Source organism: Coenobita brevimanus, chromosome 67 (assembly GCF_032717465.1).
Source record: "Coenobita brevimanus isolate Jiangsu-jjx chromosome 67, ASM3271746v2, whole genome shotgun sequence".
Lineage (NCBI taxonomy): Eukaryota > Metazoa > Arthropoda > Malacostraca > Decapoda > Coenobitidae > Coenobita > Coenobita brevimanus.
This window is the reverse complement of record NC_137020.1, coordinates 24,741,277-24,757,631: the sequence shown is the minus strand read 5'-3', so window position 1 is coordinate 24,757,631 and position 16,355 is coordinate 24,741,277. Positions and strand designations below refer to the sequence as shown.

At 41.2% G+C, this 16,355-nt stretch overlaps 1 protein-coding gene across 1 annotated transcript in view; it reads left to right on the top strand.

Annotated features, from left to right (window-relative positions):
- Positions 1 to 15,931, top strand: part of LOC145405462 (irregular chiasm C-roughest protein-like) — a 185,318-nt gene extending 169,387 nt beyond the window's left edge. Inside the window, exons 13-15 of the mRNA XM_080276807.1 lie at positions 12,500 to 12,744; positions 15,232 to 15,432; positions 15,490 to 15,931. Of these exons, the coding sequence (XP_080132933.1) occupies positions 12,500 to 12,744; positions 15,232 to 15,432; positions 15,490 to 15,783 (740 nt within the window). The 3' untranslated portion in view covers positions 15,784 to 15,931. The remainder of the gene's footprint in view (positions 1 to 12,499; positions 12,745 to 15,231; positions 15,433 to 15,489) is intronic.
- Positions 15,932 to 16,355: the final 424 nt, after the last annotated feature.

The following is a 16,355-nucleotide window of genomic DNA, read 5'->3' as shown; positions in this document are numbered from 1 at the left end:
TTAAATAAGACGAATAGACTTTGATAATTATTCATCAGAGTACGTAAATACGTGCATAACCTACATATAATTTTTAAGTAGCGATGAAGCACAAAGACCTGCTAACCATATGGTACTTCATTATCCTCATGATACGAATCGTACTAGACATTATGAACACTGTATAAAAACCTCAACATTATTTTGTTATACAGGAATGTGCACAAGGAAGTTTGGGTACAGCCTAGCAGCCTGCTCAGTACATCATATACGATGCCAATGTAATATAAATATGAATATAATGATGCATTCTTGGCCATACACACGGTGTGTGTAATATCAAACGACAAAGTAGTATTCTATTAAAATTTATACAACTGCACAAAACGAAGTCCATACTTCTTCCTGACCGTCAAATATTTAGCATAAATTTCAAATATTCTTCTGCTAAAGATCTTATGTAGCCACCGTCTACTGCTTACTGAGGCTGGTGATAAATTATTCAGCTTTTTAAAAGCAAATTTAATCTACAAAATCGTTAAATAACAGGTCATCAATGTTCCAGTCCGGCTCAAGCCCACTCAAAGGCGGCTTGGATATAAGAACATCAAATCGGCATGTAAGAGGCTCAGGCCTTTATTTCTACATATCGGTTTTTGGCGGGCGCATCTCAAGTCCGGTTTCAGACTGACTCAGTCCCCAAGTCGGACTCAAGCACAGTTCTTGCATTCGGTCCTAACTGTCATTGGAGATTTACTAACACCTCTTCCTTAGCAATTTATTTTGCATATTACAACTCAGTATCCTCTCATGTGACTAATGCAAATTATGTCGATATTAAAACGATATAAACAGCACGCATAAGTGTTCTCATGGTGTAAAGTGCAAATAAATCAATTAGGATTAGATGCTACGAAGCCTCCTATGCTACCTAGAATACATACTGCACCTTGTTGGCTTATACCAGGACACATAACCTGGGCAATTCCGATTCCCTGCACAGGTCCCATTGAAATCTCCTGTAGACACGACCAACTTACCTCGTTCACAACATAATATTGATACGACTCTTTATGACATGCCCTTCCACTGTGCATAAAGAATTTGAATTTTTTCTATCAGTAATGGCTCATGCCAGGACACAATCTAGACCCTTTAGATTCCTCGCGCGGTCTCCGGTTCTCCTGGAATTGTCGCGAGACTGAGGCCGGAATAATAATAACACCAACAAAAACAAGTCTCCATCTACGTAATAGGTAGAGACTAATATCCCACTTACTCATCATTACTGTTTTCACCATCAGTGAACGCACTAACATTCCACAAAACCGCAAAACAGTAATTCTTCAGTTAAGGGTACTTAGGTTTGTCGAAAAGGTTAACAGCAGTCTCAATAATTAACCACTGCATTGCTCGATTTTTCCACATCTAAATAAAAATCATTCTAATTTGGCTTGAATATAATGCTCAAGTGATTCCATGAGAGAGAGAGAGAGAGAGAGAGAGAGAGAGAGAGAGAGAGAGAGAGAGAGAGAGAGAGAGAGAGAGAGAGATGGGGGGGGCATGATGGGACTGAGTTGTCATTAACTTTCAGGAGAATGACTGAAAGCATAATTTTCTTTGTTTTGGTCGATCTTACATGAAGGACTTACACGCAATTAAAATCCCAATTAATATTATTACAACAGGTCTGAACGCGATACCTGCTAGCGTTATGGCCTGTGTGTGTGTGTGTGTGTGTGTGTGTGTGTGTGTGTGTGTGTGTGTGTGTGTGTGTGTGTGTGTGTGTGTGTAAGGGAACCATCTGTTCGTGTGCGGCACCGTGAAAAATAATTGTACAGGCCATTACAAAAGCCACTGTGCAGTACATATTATTTTATTACTGTACATCGCTCACATTGCACACTGCCACAACACATCCACAACCCACACTACCACACTTCACACTATCACACCACACACTGCCACATCACACACTACCGGACTTCAAATTGCTACACTTCACACTGCCACAACACATCCACAACCCACACTACCACACTTCACACTATCACACCACAACACATCCACAACCCACACTACCACACTTCACACTATCACAACACACACTACCACATCACGCACTACCGCACTTCACATTGCTACACTTCACACTGCCACACCACATACTACCACAGCTCGCACATCTTCACACTTTCACACAACAGGCAAGCTTTATATTACCACGCCATTCACGGCTGTCTATCACAGCTTACAACTCACACTGTCATACTGCAGACACACCTCACACTTCACACTGCCTTACCTCACACTCATCTCACAGCTACACCTCAAATTACGCCTCTCGTCTCCTAATGCACATCTATTAGCAAATCATTTTCTAACCTTAAATTATAGTGAGATGGTTTGGCAATTAAGACGTGACATTAAAATATAAAAAATGTCACACGAAAAAGAGACCATATTTGACCTGTATGTATATATTATCAGTCCTTACAATACTGTTATATCGCTGTGACTCGCGTTATCTGTCTTGTATCCTGCCTATCAAAAAAAAAAAAAAAAAAAAAAATACACCGATACAAAAAATGGGTTATATCACATTTTACAGAAAACGAACTCCAAGCGACTTAATGGGGACCTATGATAACTTTCGGATCCCAACTTTATCCCCGAGATTTATTATGTACTTATTGTTAGTTTAACACTTACGTACTGGCGGAAAGAAACTATCAGTACCTGTACCGCTGCTATAATGTGCCACCACTAGCTAATTTAACCCTGTACTTCCATTTTATACAAGTGTCGTATTCTATTCACTTTTACTTCAGTGACATACTTCCCTCGAGTGTTGGGATTGTACTAAATGGTAAACAAACAGTAAATGCCATTCCTATATCACCACTTCAGAACACAGCATGGGAACCGATGATAGGCTGAAGCAAATCAAGGCATTTCAATTGTAGGAGACGGACTTAAGCCACTTGGCGCCATCGTGACATACCCTAAACACTTCCACTCACCTCTAAGACTCCAACCGTTGAGCGTATGCACAACTGTCACTCCGACTCGAGCACTCTGTAAATGGCGATAAAGAATAATTACATCGTGCCCTAACCATATAATGAATTAGAATGCACTCACAGGGCATATCTCCCTCTACGCCCATTAAATTTATGATTTCCTGTATACGAAGTTGGATCCATCTCAAAATCTAATACAGTTTTCAAATATCTACCGTCCATCTATACACAAAATTTCATTAAAATCCGATAACAGCTTTTAAGATAAAATCTGCACAAACAGACACGGGTGAAAACACAATCTCCTACTTCGATGGCGGAGGTCAATATGTACCGTGATTTAAGTTAGAAACCGTCAACAAAAGTTACAATTAAAGCAAGATATCAAGAAAGTATTAACCACAGTAACTAACAAATTTGCTAACTCTTCAATCGAGAAACTTTTGCAGCATACTTACACACTGGTAAATCAAAATCAAGACAGTTAATACCCTCCTCCCGCCGAGTGAACCAAAAAATCACTGCCTGCGCTTAATCATAGGCAATGGAATTCACGATTGGAAAAAGGAAATTGCTAAATAATGGGAATAAAAAAACAATTCAGTTATGGTATGAAGAACACTGAACTTGAAAATATAAACCAAGAAAAACGATTTAAATATCATTATAAATTAAGTGACTCGAGATTACCTGAGTAGAGGGGCATTTGCAAAAGCCATTAAGTTAATTGTCTTCAGACGTAAGGAATACGGATGCTTGTAGGATAGTCCAAATCTTACACTGTACAGTATTATAGTATGTCATCAATTACAGTATTGTTCAGTTCTAGTTGCTGTATTCCTGTAAATATCAAGAGAAATAGGAAACAGTGCAGAGAACCATAATAAAAATGTTATTCACACTGAGTACTAAACCATACGAGGAAAGCTTGGAAGTGTGGAAATTCTTTAGCTTACAACCGGACGGATTATAAAGGAATGTAATACATGTATATAGAATCCCCATATGCTATGATGATAAGGCACTTGTTATACATTTCACAAACTATAAATCAAAATATGCTATCAGTAATACCTAACACTAGCGACCAAACATTTTTTTTTTTTTCAAGGTTACAAACGTCATGAGCAAATTGCCTCAGACTGCTATTCAGCGCAAGCTTTTACTGACGCTTGTGCAGTACCACGCTTCAAATCCCCAGGTTAATATCTTTTTCTTTCTAAGTAATGGAAAAAGTTGTGCATAAAATGTTTTTCTTTATTGTAAATCACGGAGGAATACAACCATAACGCAACACTGCTATCTAGTCATCGCTATTTTGCCTTTGCGAAGTAGGCGCAGAGTATAATTTCCTTTCATCCGTCCTGTACATATTTCATGACAATTTTTCTGTACTGAATAATAGAACATCTCACTTTCTCTCTTCCGGCTTCGACCTGAGTGATTGATGAGTAAGGAGAGTCTTCCTGCACTGCTCTGCTTCCCTTTGAAGCACTGAAGAGATATCACACAGACATAACAAATAAATAAAAAATATCTGTTTCTGCTCGCACTTATTTGTACTCCCTCTCCCTTTAATCCCAGCCCACCTCCCGTTCTTTCTCTACCTCACCCCTCCCATTACCCTTAACCCCTTCAGTTCGACTACTTTCCCACTTATCTCTTGCTATTTAAAGACGATTTTATTCAGTTTCCTAGAGGCTTCTCATTTTGAAAAGGTTAATATAGGCTATATCTAATACCCCTTGCTAAAAAAGTCTATCCTGACCTAAAGAAAATCGTCTGAGGATAGCAAAATGAAAAAAAAAAATTGTGTCATCGGATTACAGGGGTTAAAAGAGCATGTCCCCCTCCACCCCTTCCCTCCTCCTCCCATACCTACCTCCCCCCTCCTTCCTCAGCTCCCCATCCCTACCACACCCTGGCATATCCCAGTTCCTTATCCTTCCTCTTCTTTGCCTAATATTCTCCCCTCTTCCTCTTTATCATTCCTCCTCTTTTCCTAATATTCTCTCTCTCCATCTCACTAACGCATCTTCCCCTCTTAGTTCTCTTCATCACTCTCAAGCACACTTCAATTCTGTATCCTTCCTCTTCTCTGCCTAATATTCTCCTCCTATCCCTCTTTATCCTTTCTCTTCTTTGCCTAATATTCTCCTCCTATCCCCCTTCATCATATCGCTTCTTTGCCTAATATTCTCCTCCTATCCCTCTTTATCCTTTCTCTTCTTTGCCTAATATTCTCCTCCTAACCCTCTTTATCCTTCCTCTTCTTTGTCTAATATTCTCCCCTCTTTATTCTTCTTCTTTGCCTAATATTTTCCACCTACCCCTCTTTATCCTTTCTCTTCTTTAACTGATATTCTCCCCTATCCCTCTTATCCTTCCTCTTCTTTGCCTGATATTCTCCCCCTATCCCTCTTATCCTTCTTTTTCTTTGCCTAATATTCTCTTCAACCCTCTTTATCCTTCCTTTTCTTTGCCTAATATTCTCTTCATCCCTCATTATCCTTCCTCTTCTTCCTAAAATTCTCCCCATCTCTCTTTATCCTTCCTTTTCTTTGCCTGATATTCTCTTCATCCCTCTTTATCCTTCCCCTTCTTTGCCTAATATTCTCCCCTATCCCTCTTATCCTTCCTCTTCTTTGCCTAATATTCTCCCCATCCCTCTTTATCCTTCCTCTTCTTTGCCTAATATTCTCCCCCTATCCCTCTTCATCCTTCCTATTATTTACCTTAATATTCTCCCCCTATTCCTCTCACTTTCCTTAAATCCCGTACCTGACTTACCCCTTCCTTCCTACCTGCATACATGTTCCCTCTCCCCTCTCACTATCCTCCCCTCCCTTTTCTCATTCCCTCTTCCCATTATATATGTCAGGTTAATCTTGGTTATGGTTGGATAGCTTAAGAGGGAAGGTGATTGTTGTTGTGAGGGGTTAGGCGAGAGGGGTGACTAGGGTATTACTAGAGGATTGGGAGCTACCAGGTACTGTCTTAGAAGGAAGGCGTAAGGGGGAAGGGAGAAGGGAGAAGGGGAAGGGGGAAGAGTTCAGTGTGCAGTGAGAAGGCAGAAGGAAGAAGGGTTCACGGGAAGGGAGATGAGTTCAGGGGGAAGGGCGAAGGGAGGAAGGGAGAGAGAAACAATTATTCTTCTGCCAGCCAATTTTAATTAGACTGGGAGAACACTTAAACAGTCAAGGGGTCAATTAAGAGGCAAGGAAGGGATGGGAGAACTATTACACCGATACCCTTCAACCGGAGACCGTCATTTATATTTTACTCTTGCTACCACCAGACGATTTTATTCAGCTTAAGGTACACTAATGAAACTGGAGAGTTTAGATAAAACTCTGACATTTCCCTTCCATCAGATGGTGTATTTTCTAAGATAAATAAAATCACCTGACGGCAGCGGAAATTAAGTGCACAAAAGAGACATTAATTTTTATCGAAAGAATTAAAACCCCATTTCAAAACAATGATCAATTTTCGCCCAGACCTAACCTTACGGAAGGCCACACTAAGCCAGATTAAATGTGATATATTGGGCAAGCTGTGGTGGCTGGCTGGCGCTGTAATAATTTTTATCGCTATGAACTACGGTGTTACGTTAAAAAGAAATCCAGCTTAGCAATTAACAAATGACCAAATACGTAACAGGTAATGAACACTGTAATAACTGAATTATTTTACGATATAGGGCCTTCGGCTTGATAATAATTGCATATACAGGGAGAATTATACGCAGACTGATTTTTTACTGTTTATTTCGGTTGGGTGGGAGGTATACGCCTTTTACCTCTTTATTTCTTGTTTCTCGTTCCTCTTCGTTTTATATGTATTCTGTCGTATGTCCTTCCTTCCTCCCTGTCTTCGTCGTCTTTAACCTTTCTCCCTTGTATCTTAAATGGTCACTTGCTTGTTTTGGGGCACAAGGAAGTCGAAAATAGACACTATGATAATTTTTGCAGTATTGGCACAAATCGCTTACAACAGAAAAATATCGTATGAAAATTGCTAAGACATGATATCAACTATTTGCTGAACAATATTATGTTTCAACTTGGGCGTAAATATGGAAAGTACAATATTGATCCCCGTCCACCTTTTCACAGCGTTTCCTGCTTCCTTTTAGCCCAATACTTGTGTGGCCAGTTCTTGACTAGATGTGATGAGAGTCCAAGGCAAGCTGAAACTGACACAACCTCAGGGAAATATTTGTATGTGGGTATAGTTCTTCCATCTGAATAAGTCACGGCAATGTGAAATTAAGACGCAACTACATTTCATACCTTCTGTGCTACATTGATGTGTTGTTGTTTTCTGTGAATAGGATAGATTCATATGAGCAGCAAATATTTCACCTCCTAGAAAAATACACTGAGTCAGAGATATTCCAATGTACTGTCAGAAGCACAAAGACGGGACACGAAACAAACAGAGCACGTCAAACACACTTCCTTTAACCAGGCTGCTCATGTGACTTTTGTACACCCAGGAGAAAATGCACACTAACACTTCTCCGCAAGCTACGGCAATGGAAGGTGTCAAAGGATAAATTTTTTGTGCTAGAAATATGAAACACACACACACACACACACACACACACACACACACACACACACGCACGCACACACGCACGCACGCACACACACACACACACACACACACACACACACACACACACACACACACACACACACGCACGCACGCACGCGCGCAGTATGTGAATGAAAGGCACTCTCATCTTTTGGCCAAGAATGAGAAATACGGAGAGCAAGATAGAATGCAGGCAGAGGACTATCGGTAAACTTTTGCACAAGGCTCTACACGAAAGCTGCTTGGAATCTTGACTACACTTTGCCTTGCTCAAGCTAATATATACAAGGTGGTCCATATATAGCACTCCACTAGAAATTCAACCTGGTGTATCAGGCGTTTGGGGGGATGGCTCAATCTGCTGGCGGGGGTTTGGGTGTAAGTGTGGGAGTGGCAGTGGAAGGGGGAAATGAATAATGCTGGACAGGTACGAATAACTGAGCTGTCACCACATCACACGAATAATATCTCAGAGGAGTGGAGGAGCGTCATACACGGGACGCCCTGTATTTCAGTATGCTGGAGAGTATACATCCATTCACCATCCTGTTATTGCTTCTGTTCCTTCCCCATTACGTCGGCCACGCAGCACCCATCTACCTCAAGGTCCTACACAGCCTCACTCCTTTCCTGTCCAACATTCCCACGCATGAGTTACTGATGTAGCTGGTCAACTCCAGAACTGTTTCCCATTCTTATTTCTACTATTTTACTTTACACTCTGCCTTTGATTTCCTTCAATATATATATATATATATATATATATATATATATATATATATATATATATATATATATATATATATATCTATCTATCTATCTATATATCTATCTATCTATCTATATATCTATCTATCTATCTATCTATCTATCTATCTATCGATCTATCTATCTATCTATATATATATATATATATATATATATATATATATATATATAGCCTACCCTTCTCTCTCAATACATAAATTCCATCTTTTTCTATTACACACTCCTTCCGTGGCAAATTAACTCAGTTTTATATGAAACTCGCCTTTCATTTCTCATCCCACCCCCACTCTCTCTCTCTCTCTCTCTCTCTCTCCCCTTCTTCAGTCTCCTCTTTTCCTCCATCCTCTTCACCTCTCCTTCTTGTTTAACTTCTTCCCCTGTCCAAACTGTCCCATCTTCATTCTTCAGTTCTTTTCCTCTCCCTAAAAACAGTCTCACCTCCGACTTATGTACCCTCCGTAACCGCTTCAGTACGATGACGTATGTATATTCTTGTTTACCCCAGCCGATTTTACTCAGCTGATGCGAGATCGGTCGTGAGGAAGGGGGCGATTTCTTCAGTCCGAGAACGCCATGTTTATCCTGTTCATGCTACTACCAGATGATTTTATTCAACATAGGCAAGATCTCCTAGAAGTGATGGGGTGGAGGGTTATTGAAAGTTGTATCCGAATCATCTAATTAAAAGAAAAAAAAAAGACGATTACAGGCTGCATAAACTCGCCAGGAAAAAGCATGAACGAAACAGTAAGGACGTAATCCCTCATGGTAGTAAAGAGGGTCATGGAGGCTTTATCTAATCCCTATATATTGAAAAGACTATCATGAAAAATAAAATCGCCAGGAGGTAGCAGTATCAAAAAACATGATGCTCAATGAAATCGCCAGAAGAGAGCAAACATAAAATACAAGGACGCGATGGAACTGAACGAGCAAATATTAGTCTTCTACCTCTTACGTCAGCTCCTCTCCCTCTTGGTACACTTGCCCTTCTTCTCTTTATACACAAACTCCTTCCCTCTCCTTCATCACAATCTTTCTACCTTCTACACCAAGTCACCTTTTCTCTTGCATATACCACACGTCATCCTTCTCAGAATCTTCATCTTCCCCTCCGTATGCTATCTCTTTCGTTACTCATGATTCCCTCCACTATACAATGTTCTTCCATCTAAACTCACTTCCCTTTCACCTGATACAGTCACTCTGGAATAAAAGTTTCCATTCCATACACTATACCTTTTTTTTCTTCTACAGTTCATTGGAGATCACTGCCAAACTACACACACTTGCACATCACATACTGTCACACTTTAAACTTTTCTCACTCCCACACTTCACCCTGCCCCACCACACACTACCACAGTTCACAATGTCAGCATATTCACAGCTCATACTGCCACACCATATTCACAGCATATACTACCTCACCACACATTGCCACACCGTGCAATATCACAACACACCGTGCAATACCACAACACACACTGCCACCCCACACCTCACACTGCAAGACCAAACATTACACACCTGCCACATATACACCTCACATCGCTCAAACAACACACCTTACTGCCACACTACCACACCTCATACTGACATGCTAAATACCCCTCACACTCACAAATCACACTACCACACCTATACTACCACTACTTTCACACCTCACACCACCCATTTTGCCTCCAGCAGTACAGGACACTTCCAACACCCAATACACCCCCCTCCCACCGTCTTATTTCACTCCCATTTTTCTTTCCTGCTGTGCCACTCTCTTTTCTTACTCTTCCATATCTTACACTGCCACTCTTCACACTCACACCACAGTCCTCAACATCTCATACTTATACACCAAATCTCACACTGCCAAACGTTATCGCATTATATACAATCTTACCTTGCAATTCTATATCCGACACCACCAAACCTCATACGATCACACCATAAACAGCTACACCACACGCTGCCACAGTTTACACTATCACAGTCTACACAAACACCTCACATACACAGGAAGCACTCGTACATACTGCAATACCTCGCCCACCCACCTACCAACCCATTTTCACATCTGAGTCACACCTCACACCGCCACACTTCACAGACACACCTCAGACTGTTGCATCAATCTTACACACTTCACACACTACCACACCTCCCACTTCCAAATGCACAAACACACATCTAACACCCTACACAATAAACAACAACCTCCTATACAATAACCTCCGTTCGTCTTATTCCCAATCTCCGTTCCTTTTCTGCTAACTCTCCTTCTACATCAGTTCTCCCTTTCTTTTAATTTAACTTCATCTTCCTCCCCTCTTCTTCACTTCTCAATCCCTCTCAGTAAGCATCCTCCTCCGCTTCCATCTCACTCCTTCGTCTTTCAATATAATCCCTTTAGTTCGATGACGTCTTTATTTCTATATTTTATTCTTGGGCTACCTAACTCAACTTAGATCTCCCGTTTTAGTGAAGTCAATAAAGGCTGTATCTAACCCCACCAGTTCGAAATGTGTTCCTTAAGCTGAGTAAAATCGTCTGGAGATAGCTAGAAAATCGTCGTAGTGAAGGACATAACTTTTTCCTTTTATTATCACTGACCTAATTTAATAACTCACTATACGACGACATTTTCCATTTCCACCAAGCCATGACCAGATTTTATTCAAGGTATGAAATTTATGTTATTTAAAATGGTGATTAGGACTACATCTTTCCGGTTCGAAAAGCCTATCCTAAAGTGAATTAAACAGAGAATAACAATAACTAAATGAAAAATACAACATCGGACTTAAGAGGGTAGCCTCTTCAGTACGATGACTTCTTTTATATACTCTTGTGACACCATCCAACGGTCCCCCACAATGCTCAGTCCTTTCAACCTCAATTTTTTACATTTTCCTTCACTATCCGCCAACCCCTCCTCCTTCAGTAATAGTGGTAAGCTATGACAAGGAACGCAATAGCTTCACAACACTCCAAAATTCAAAAATACAGCTCCAAAAGTCACTAAAGCACACCGACTTATGCAAACCAGAACGACTGCCTCACCAACCAAAGCTGCCATTATCCTCTCCGCTCCAGAAAGACACGACTCTCAAATACTCCCTCAGCTTCCTCTCTTCAACCAACCACGAACAGACACTTCCAGATTTCCAGGACTCACTTTGGACACACACGTAACCTTCTCCCAACATACAAGTGACATCAGTGCAAAGGCATATTTCAAAACTCGATGCCCAGAAAACCCTTCGGACAAATGAGAAAATTTTTGAAGACAGTCTATAAACAATTCATGGTTGCTGAGAAGTCGAAACGGTTCTTAAGGGGTTGGGTGGGGTGAGTGGGATGGACGAAAAAGAGTGGGTGGGATGGGCTTGGGTGAAGGTGGGTGATGGGGAACGAAAGGGGGAGTACACCTTGTGAACATGGGCACTGTAGTTCGGGTGGCAGGTGGGGCAGTCACTGTTGTCCCATCACATTAGAACAAAAGTGGGTGGGGTGGATGGACAATAGTAGGCGTGAGGTACTGGAACTTCAGTGTATAGTGAGGCCTGCTGGTGATATTTACTGTGAAGATAATTATGTGCTGTAGATAGGCTGGTAAGGTGTACGCCAAAGGTGAGGGAGCAAGAAATGGGTTTGGCAGATAGGAGTGGATGAGATGGGTGGAGACAGGTACTAGGTGGGACAGAATGGACGAATTTAAGCTACTGAATTAAAGCGATGTAAGCTGTTCAGTATAGGCGTGATAATGATTTACTTCAACGCACTGTATTCTCCAAGCCACTGAAGAGGAAAAAAGAACGCTCATGTGTACCTGTCATAACAAGATGCATACAATTATACTAATTCTCTCTCTCTCTCTCTCTCTCTCTCTGATTTTCCAGTTCAAGAAGACACTAACCTTAGCCTTGGTCTGATGTCCTGGTATATCTGTTTATCTACCAAAGTATGTAGTGTTTGTCTATGAATCAGTTAATCCAACAACCTGCCCACCCATCCATCCCAACAATTCATCTATCCATCCACCCATCAATCCATTAATCTGTCCACCTACTCATCAATCCTCCCATCAACCCATCAACTTTCCATCCCACCTTTTCTTTTTCCCTCCACAGGTTCGCCAGTTCCAGAGAAGCCTCCCAGCCTCACCGTGGTCCCAGGTCCTCCCGTAGCCAACATGTACTCAGCGGCCTCCGAAACCAAGCTGTCTGAGGGCCTGGGTTCGAGCCCGGCCCTGTCCACCGCCACCCGCCACCTGGACCAGACCACCCCCACTGCTGACGACGGCAAGCTGAGGGCAGTGCAGGCGCTGAACAGGCTCAGTGGCGACTCATCACCACATACGTTTATTCCCGATCCTGTGAGTAGGGTGCATGGATGGATGGATGCATAGATGAGTTGATGGGAAAATGGGTAAATGGATGGATGGTTCGATGCATAAATGGGTTCACGGAAAAATAGATGGATGGATGGATGGATGGATGGACGGACGGACGGACGGACGGACGGACGGATGAATGGATGGATAGATGGGTCGATGGAAGAATGGGTAAATGGATGGATGGTTGGATACATGGACAGACGCACTGATAGATGGATGGACTGAAACAGGGACGGGTCGATGGATAAATGAATGGATGGATGAGTATTTGACTTTTAGAGCAAGAGGGGTGAGTCACAACCTTTATAATATCTTCACTATCATGGAGCTTTCCTAAAGTGAAAAAAAATCCCCAGGTAAGAGGAATAAATTAATATCCAAACTCTCACCTAGTTCTCCTCACACCCCATATTTTTTCCAGACAGCAGTATTATTAATTCCACGACGGCTTCACCAGCTCGAAAAATCAATTGGAAAAAACTGACTTATCTCCTAACGTGAGCAAAATTGCCTAGTAGAAGAAGGAATAAATTAATATCCAAACTTTCACCTAGTTCTCCTCACACCCCAATTTTTTCCAGACAGCAGTATTATTAATTCCACGACGGCTTCAACAGTTAAAAAAAATCAATTAGAAAAAAACTGACTTAACTTTTGCGACAGTTCTGAATAATAATGATCAGCAAAGGCTGCAAATTACCTCTTGCTCAAAAAACGAAAAAATAAAAAAAATAAAAAAACTTGCACGGAATATACATGAAAAAATCCTACATCAAAAGCCACACACATGCACATTTTTCCAGCTGAAAAATTAATGGTTAGAATGGAAGTGAATATTTACAATTTATATCTCGGAAAAAGGTGGAAAAATTTTAACCAATATATAAAAAGAAATGTAATGGTCGAAAGTAAAGCCCATATTTTTGGTGAGTGAGTAATTTTTTTGTTTAATTTGGATTCTTTTTACTGTGAATGGGAATGTGTGGATAGAATTGCGTGCTTGTATTTATGTGAGAGTTGTGAAAGCGTGTGTTGGGTAGGGAGACATGTATGCGGAGATAAAGCAATAAATAAGTCCAAATAGATAGGTATACGTTGTAGACTGATGGATAGATAGGTAAAGATAGATATAAACAGATTAATATAGAGATGGATATGTACTAATAGATTGAAAGACACAGTGACAGACACACAAATAGGCTGGTACAAACAGATAGGTACAAACAGATAAGAGAGTGGATAGATAGGCACAAAAAGCTCGAGATACACAGTTACAAAAAATACGTAAAAACAGAGATTTAAGTGAAAATAAAGAAACATAAATACAGAGAGGTAGATAAATACAGAAAGCTAAGCAGAAACAGCCTGATACAGACACATGTACTCTTTTTCTCCCTTTCATTTTCCTCTTTTCTTTTTATAAATGAAACATCCGGATACACAATTTCTCTTTCGCATTTTTTTCCATCACACTGTCTATAAACAAGAATTCTGTAAAACCCACATTTCTCCTTCAGTCATCTGCTTTACCATTATAGACAGAAACTCCCTAATTTTCTCTCCTATTTCATATTTATATAATGAGAACGGTATTTTCTTATTTGTACAAAATTCTATAGACACCTACAAATTTCTTTCCTCTCCCGAAATTTTTCTTCCTGTCCTGAAGGCAAGTGCCATAATCATCTTTAATCAATCAATCAATCCTTATTTTTCCTCTCAATTTCTTTAACTCCAAATAATCAATCACCCATATTCCTTCGTCAATTTCTTCATACTCCAGATAATCGCCTGGATCAACTTCTTTCATCAGTCAATTACAGTACTTAGATGATTTTTTTCTCTAATTATTCCTCTAACTCCAACTAATCAGTTACTATTCCCTCACCCATTACATATTCTTTTGCTTCAGTCTCACTTATTTTTCTTCTTGTAGTCGAATTTCCTCCCTTTTGTCTCTCTCCTTTTTTACCTCCCCTCTCTTTTGTTCTTCATTTTGTCAGTTCTATTAGTCATTATATTTTCTTCAGTATTTTCTTTCTTTACTCCAAGCACCTATCATTCTCCATCTCCCCCATCTTTTTTTTTATATTCTTCAGGCCATCAATTACTAATCTTTGCCCCTCAAATTTTCTACCTTAACAGTACACAAAAGGCACCGTAGTTATTAAATATCATTCAGTCAGTCACTAATATTTCCTCTTTCATTTTTCATCGTATAGTCTCAAGGTATATGAATAAGTTTAATTGGACCAGCGTAATGAGGGTGCTAATCAGTCAAATAATCACTAATCTTCCACCTCCAATTATTTTCTTTTCAAGCTGTTTCATCTCCAACTTCTTTTTTTTCCATATTTTCGCACTTATATATTACTCACGACATATAAAGAATGACACGATCATTTATCTTTATTTAACCAACCAGTCACTAATTTCCCCTTTCCCATTTTCTCTTACTCTAAGCAGGACGGTGAGGGCGGCAGGGGCTACGTGCCCTTCGTGGACTACACCGGCCGGGACTACGCGCCTATACCCAACGGCAGACGGGCCTCCATCAGCGATCTGGGCCCTTACACCAGCACCCCCCAGCCCAACAACACCAACCCGCCCTTGCAAACAGCCTCGGATTTCTGCACCATCAGGAGAGGGATGCGGGGCGCCGATTTAGCCAGGGATGTGGATTTAGTGAGAGGGACGGACATAACCAGTGGAGTGGATCTTGAGACCACTGATAATCTTGTTACCTCGAATTACCACCACCACGACCCCAATCCTCCCGTGCTACGACACAACGGGACGGCCACGACCCTCTCACGACACTCCGTCTACGCCTCCGTCAGGACCTACGGCTCTCCCCCACCCCCTCCGTACCCCCGGAACTCCAAAATAAGTTCCCCCAGAGCGCCGGCCTCCCCGTCTGTCCTCCCCACTTCCCACCACGACGATATTACGGCCTCCCCAGAAGCCAAGTTTATATTCTCCCCAGAGGCCATGATGAAGCCAGGCACGCTCGTGTGACCTCGCGATTTCTAGGCCTCATATTTGACCTCCCTACCTATTCCCAGCCTCTCGTTGACCTCGTTACCTGTATAAATGATTCTATGGCATCTTTTTGACCTATATATGATTTCTGAGTCTCCCTCTTATCTCGCGAACTCAATACCATTCTGTGGCCTCCATACAGCCCTTATTCAACTTTTCCCTAGCCTACCTCTGACCTCGCGAACTCAATGATTCAGTGACCTCTATCTGACCTCTCTCCAATCAACCTCTGACCTCATGACCTCATGACCTCCATTTGAACCTGTCCCTCCTACATTATTCCCACTGACTTCCTGAAACTCTATGAATCAGTGACCTCTATCTGACCTCTCTCCAATCTACCTCTGACCTCATGACCTCTTGGCCTCCATTTGAACCTGTCCCTCCTACATTATTCCCATTGACTTCCTGAACTCTACATGGATTCTGTGACCTTTCAGCCTGTCTCAAACTTTCCTCTGACCACCAAAAATCTGTATATCCTTGGGTCTTTTTGCCTCTCTCATCATCTTTCTTCTAACCTAATCTAACCTTGTGACCTCTAAGCC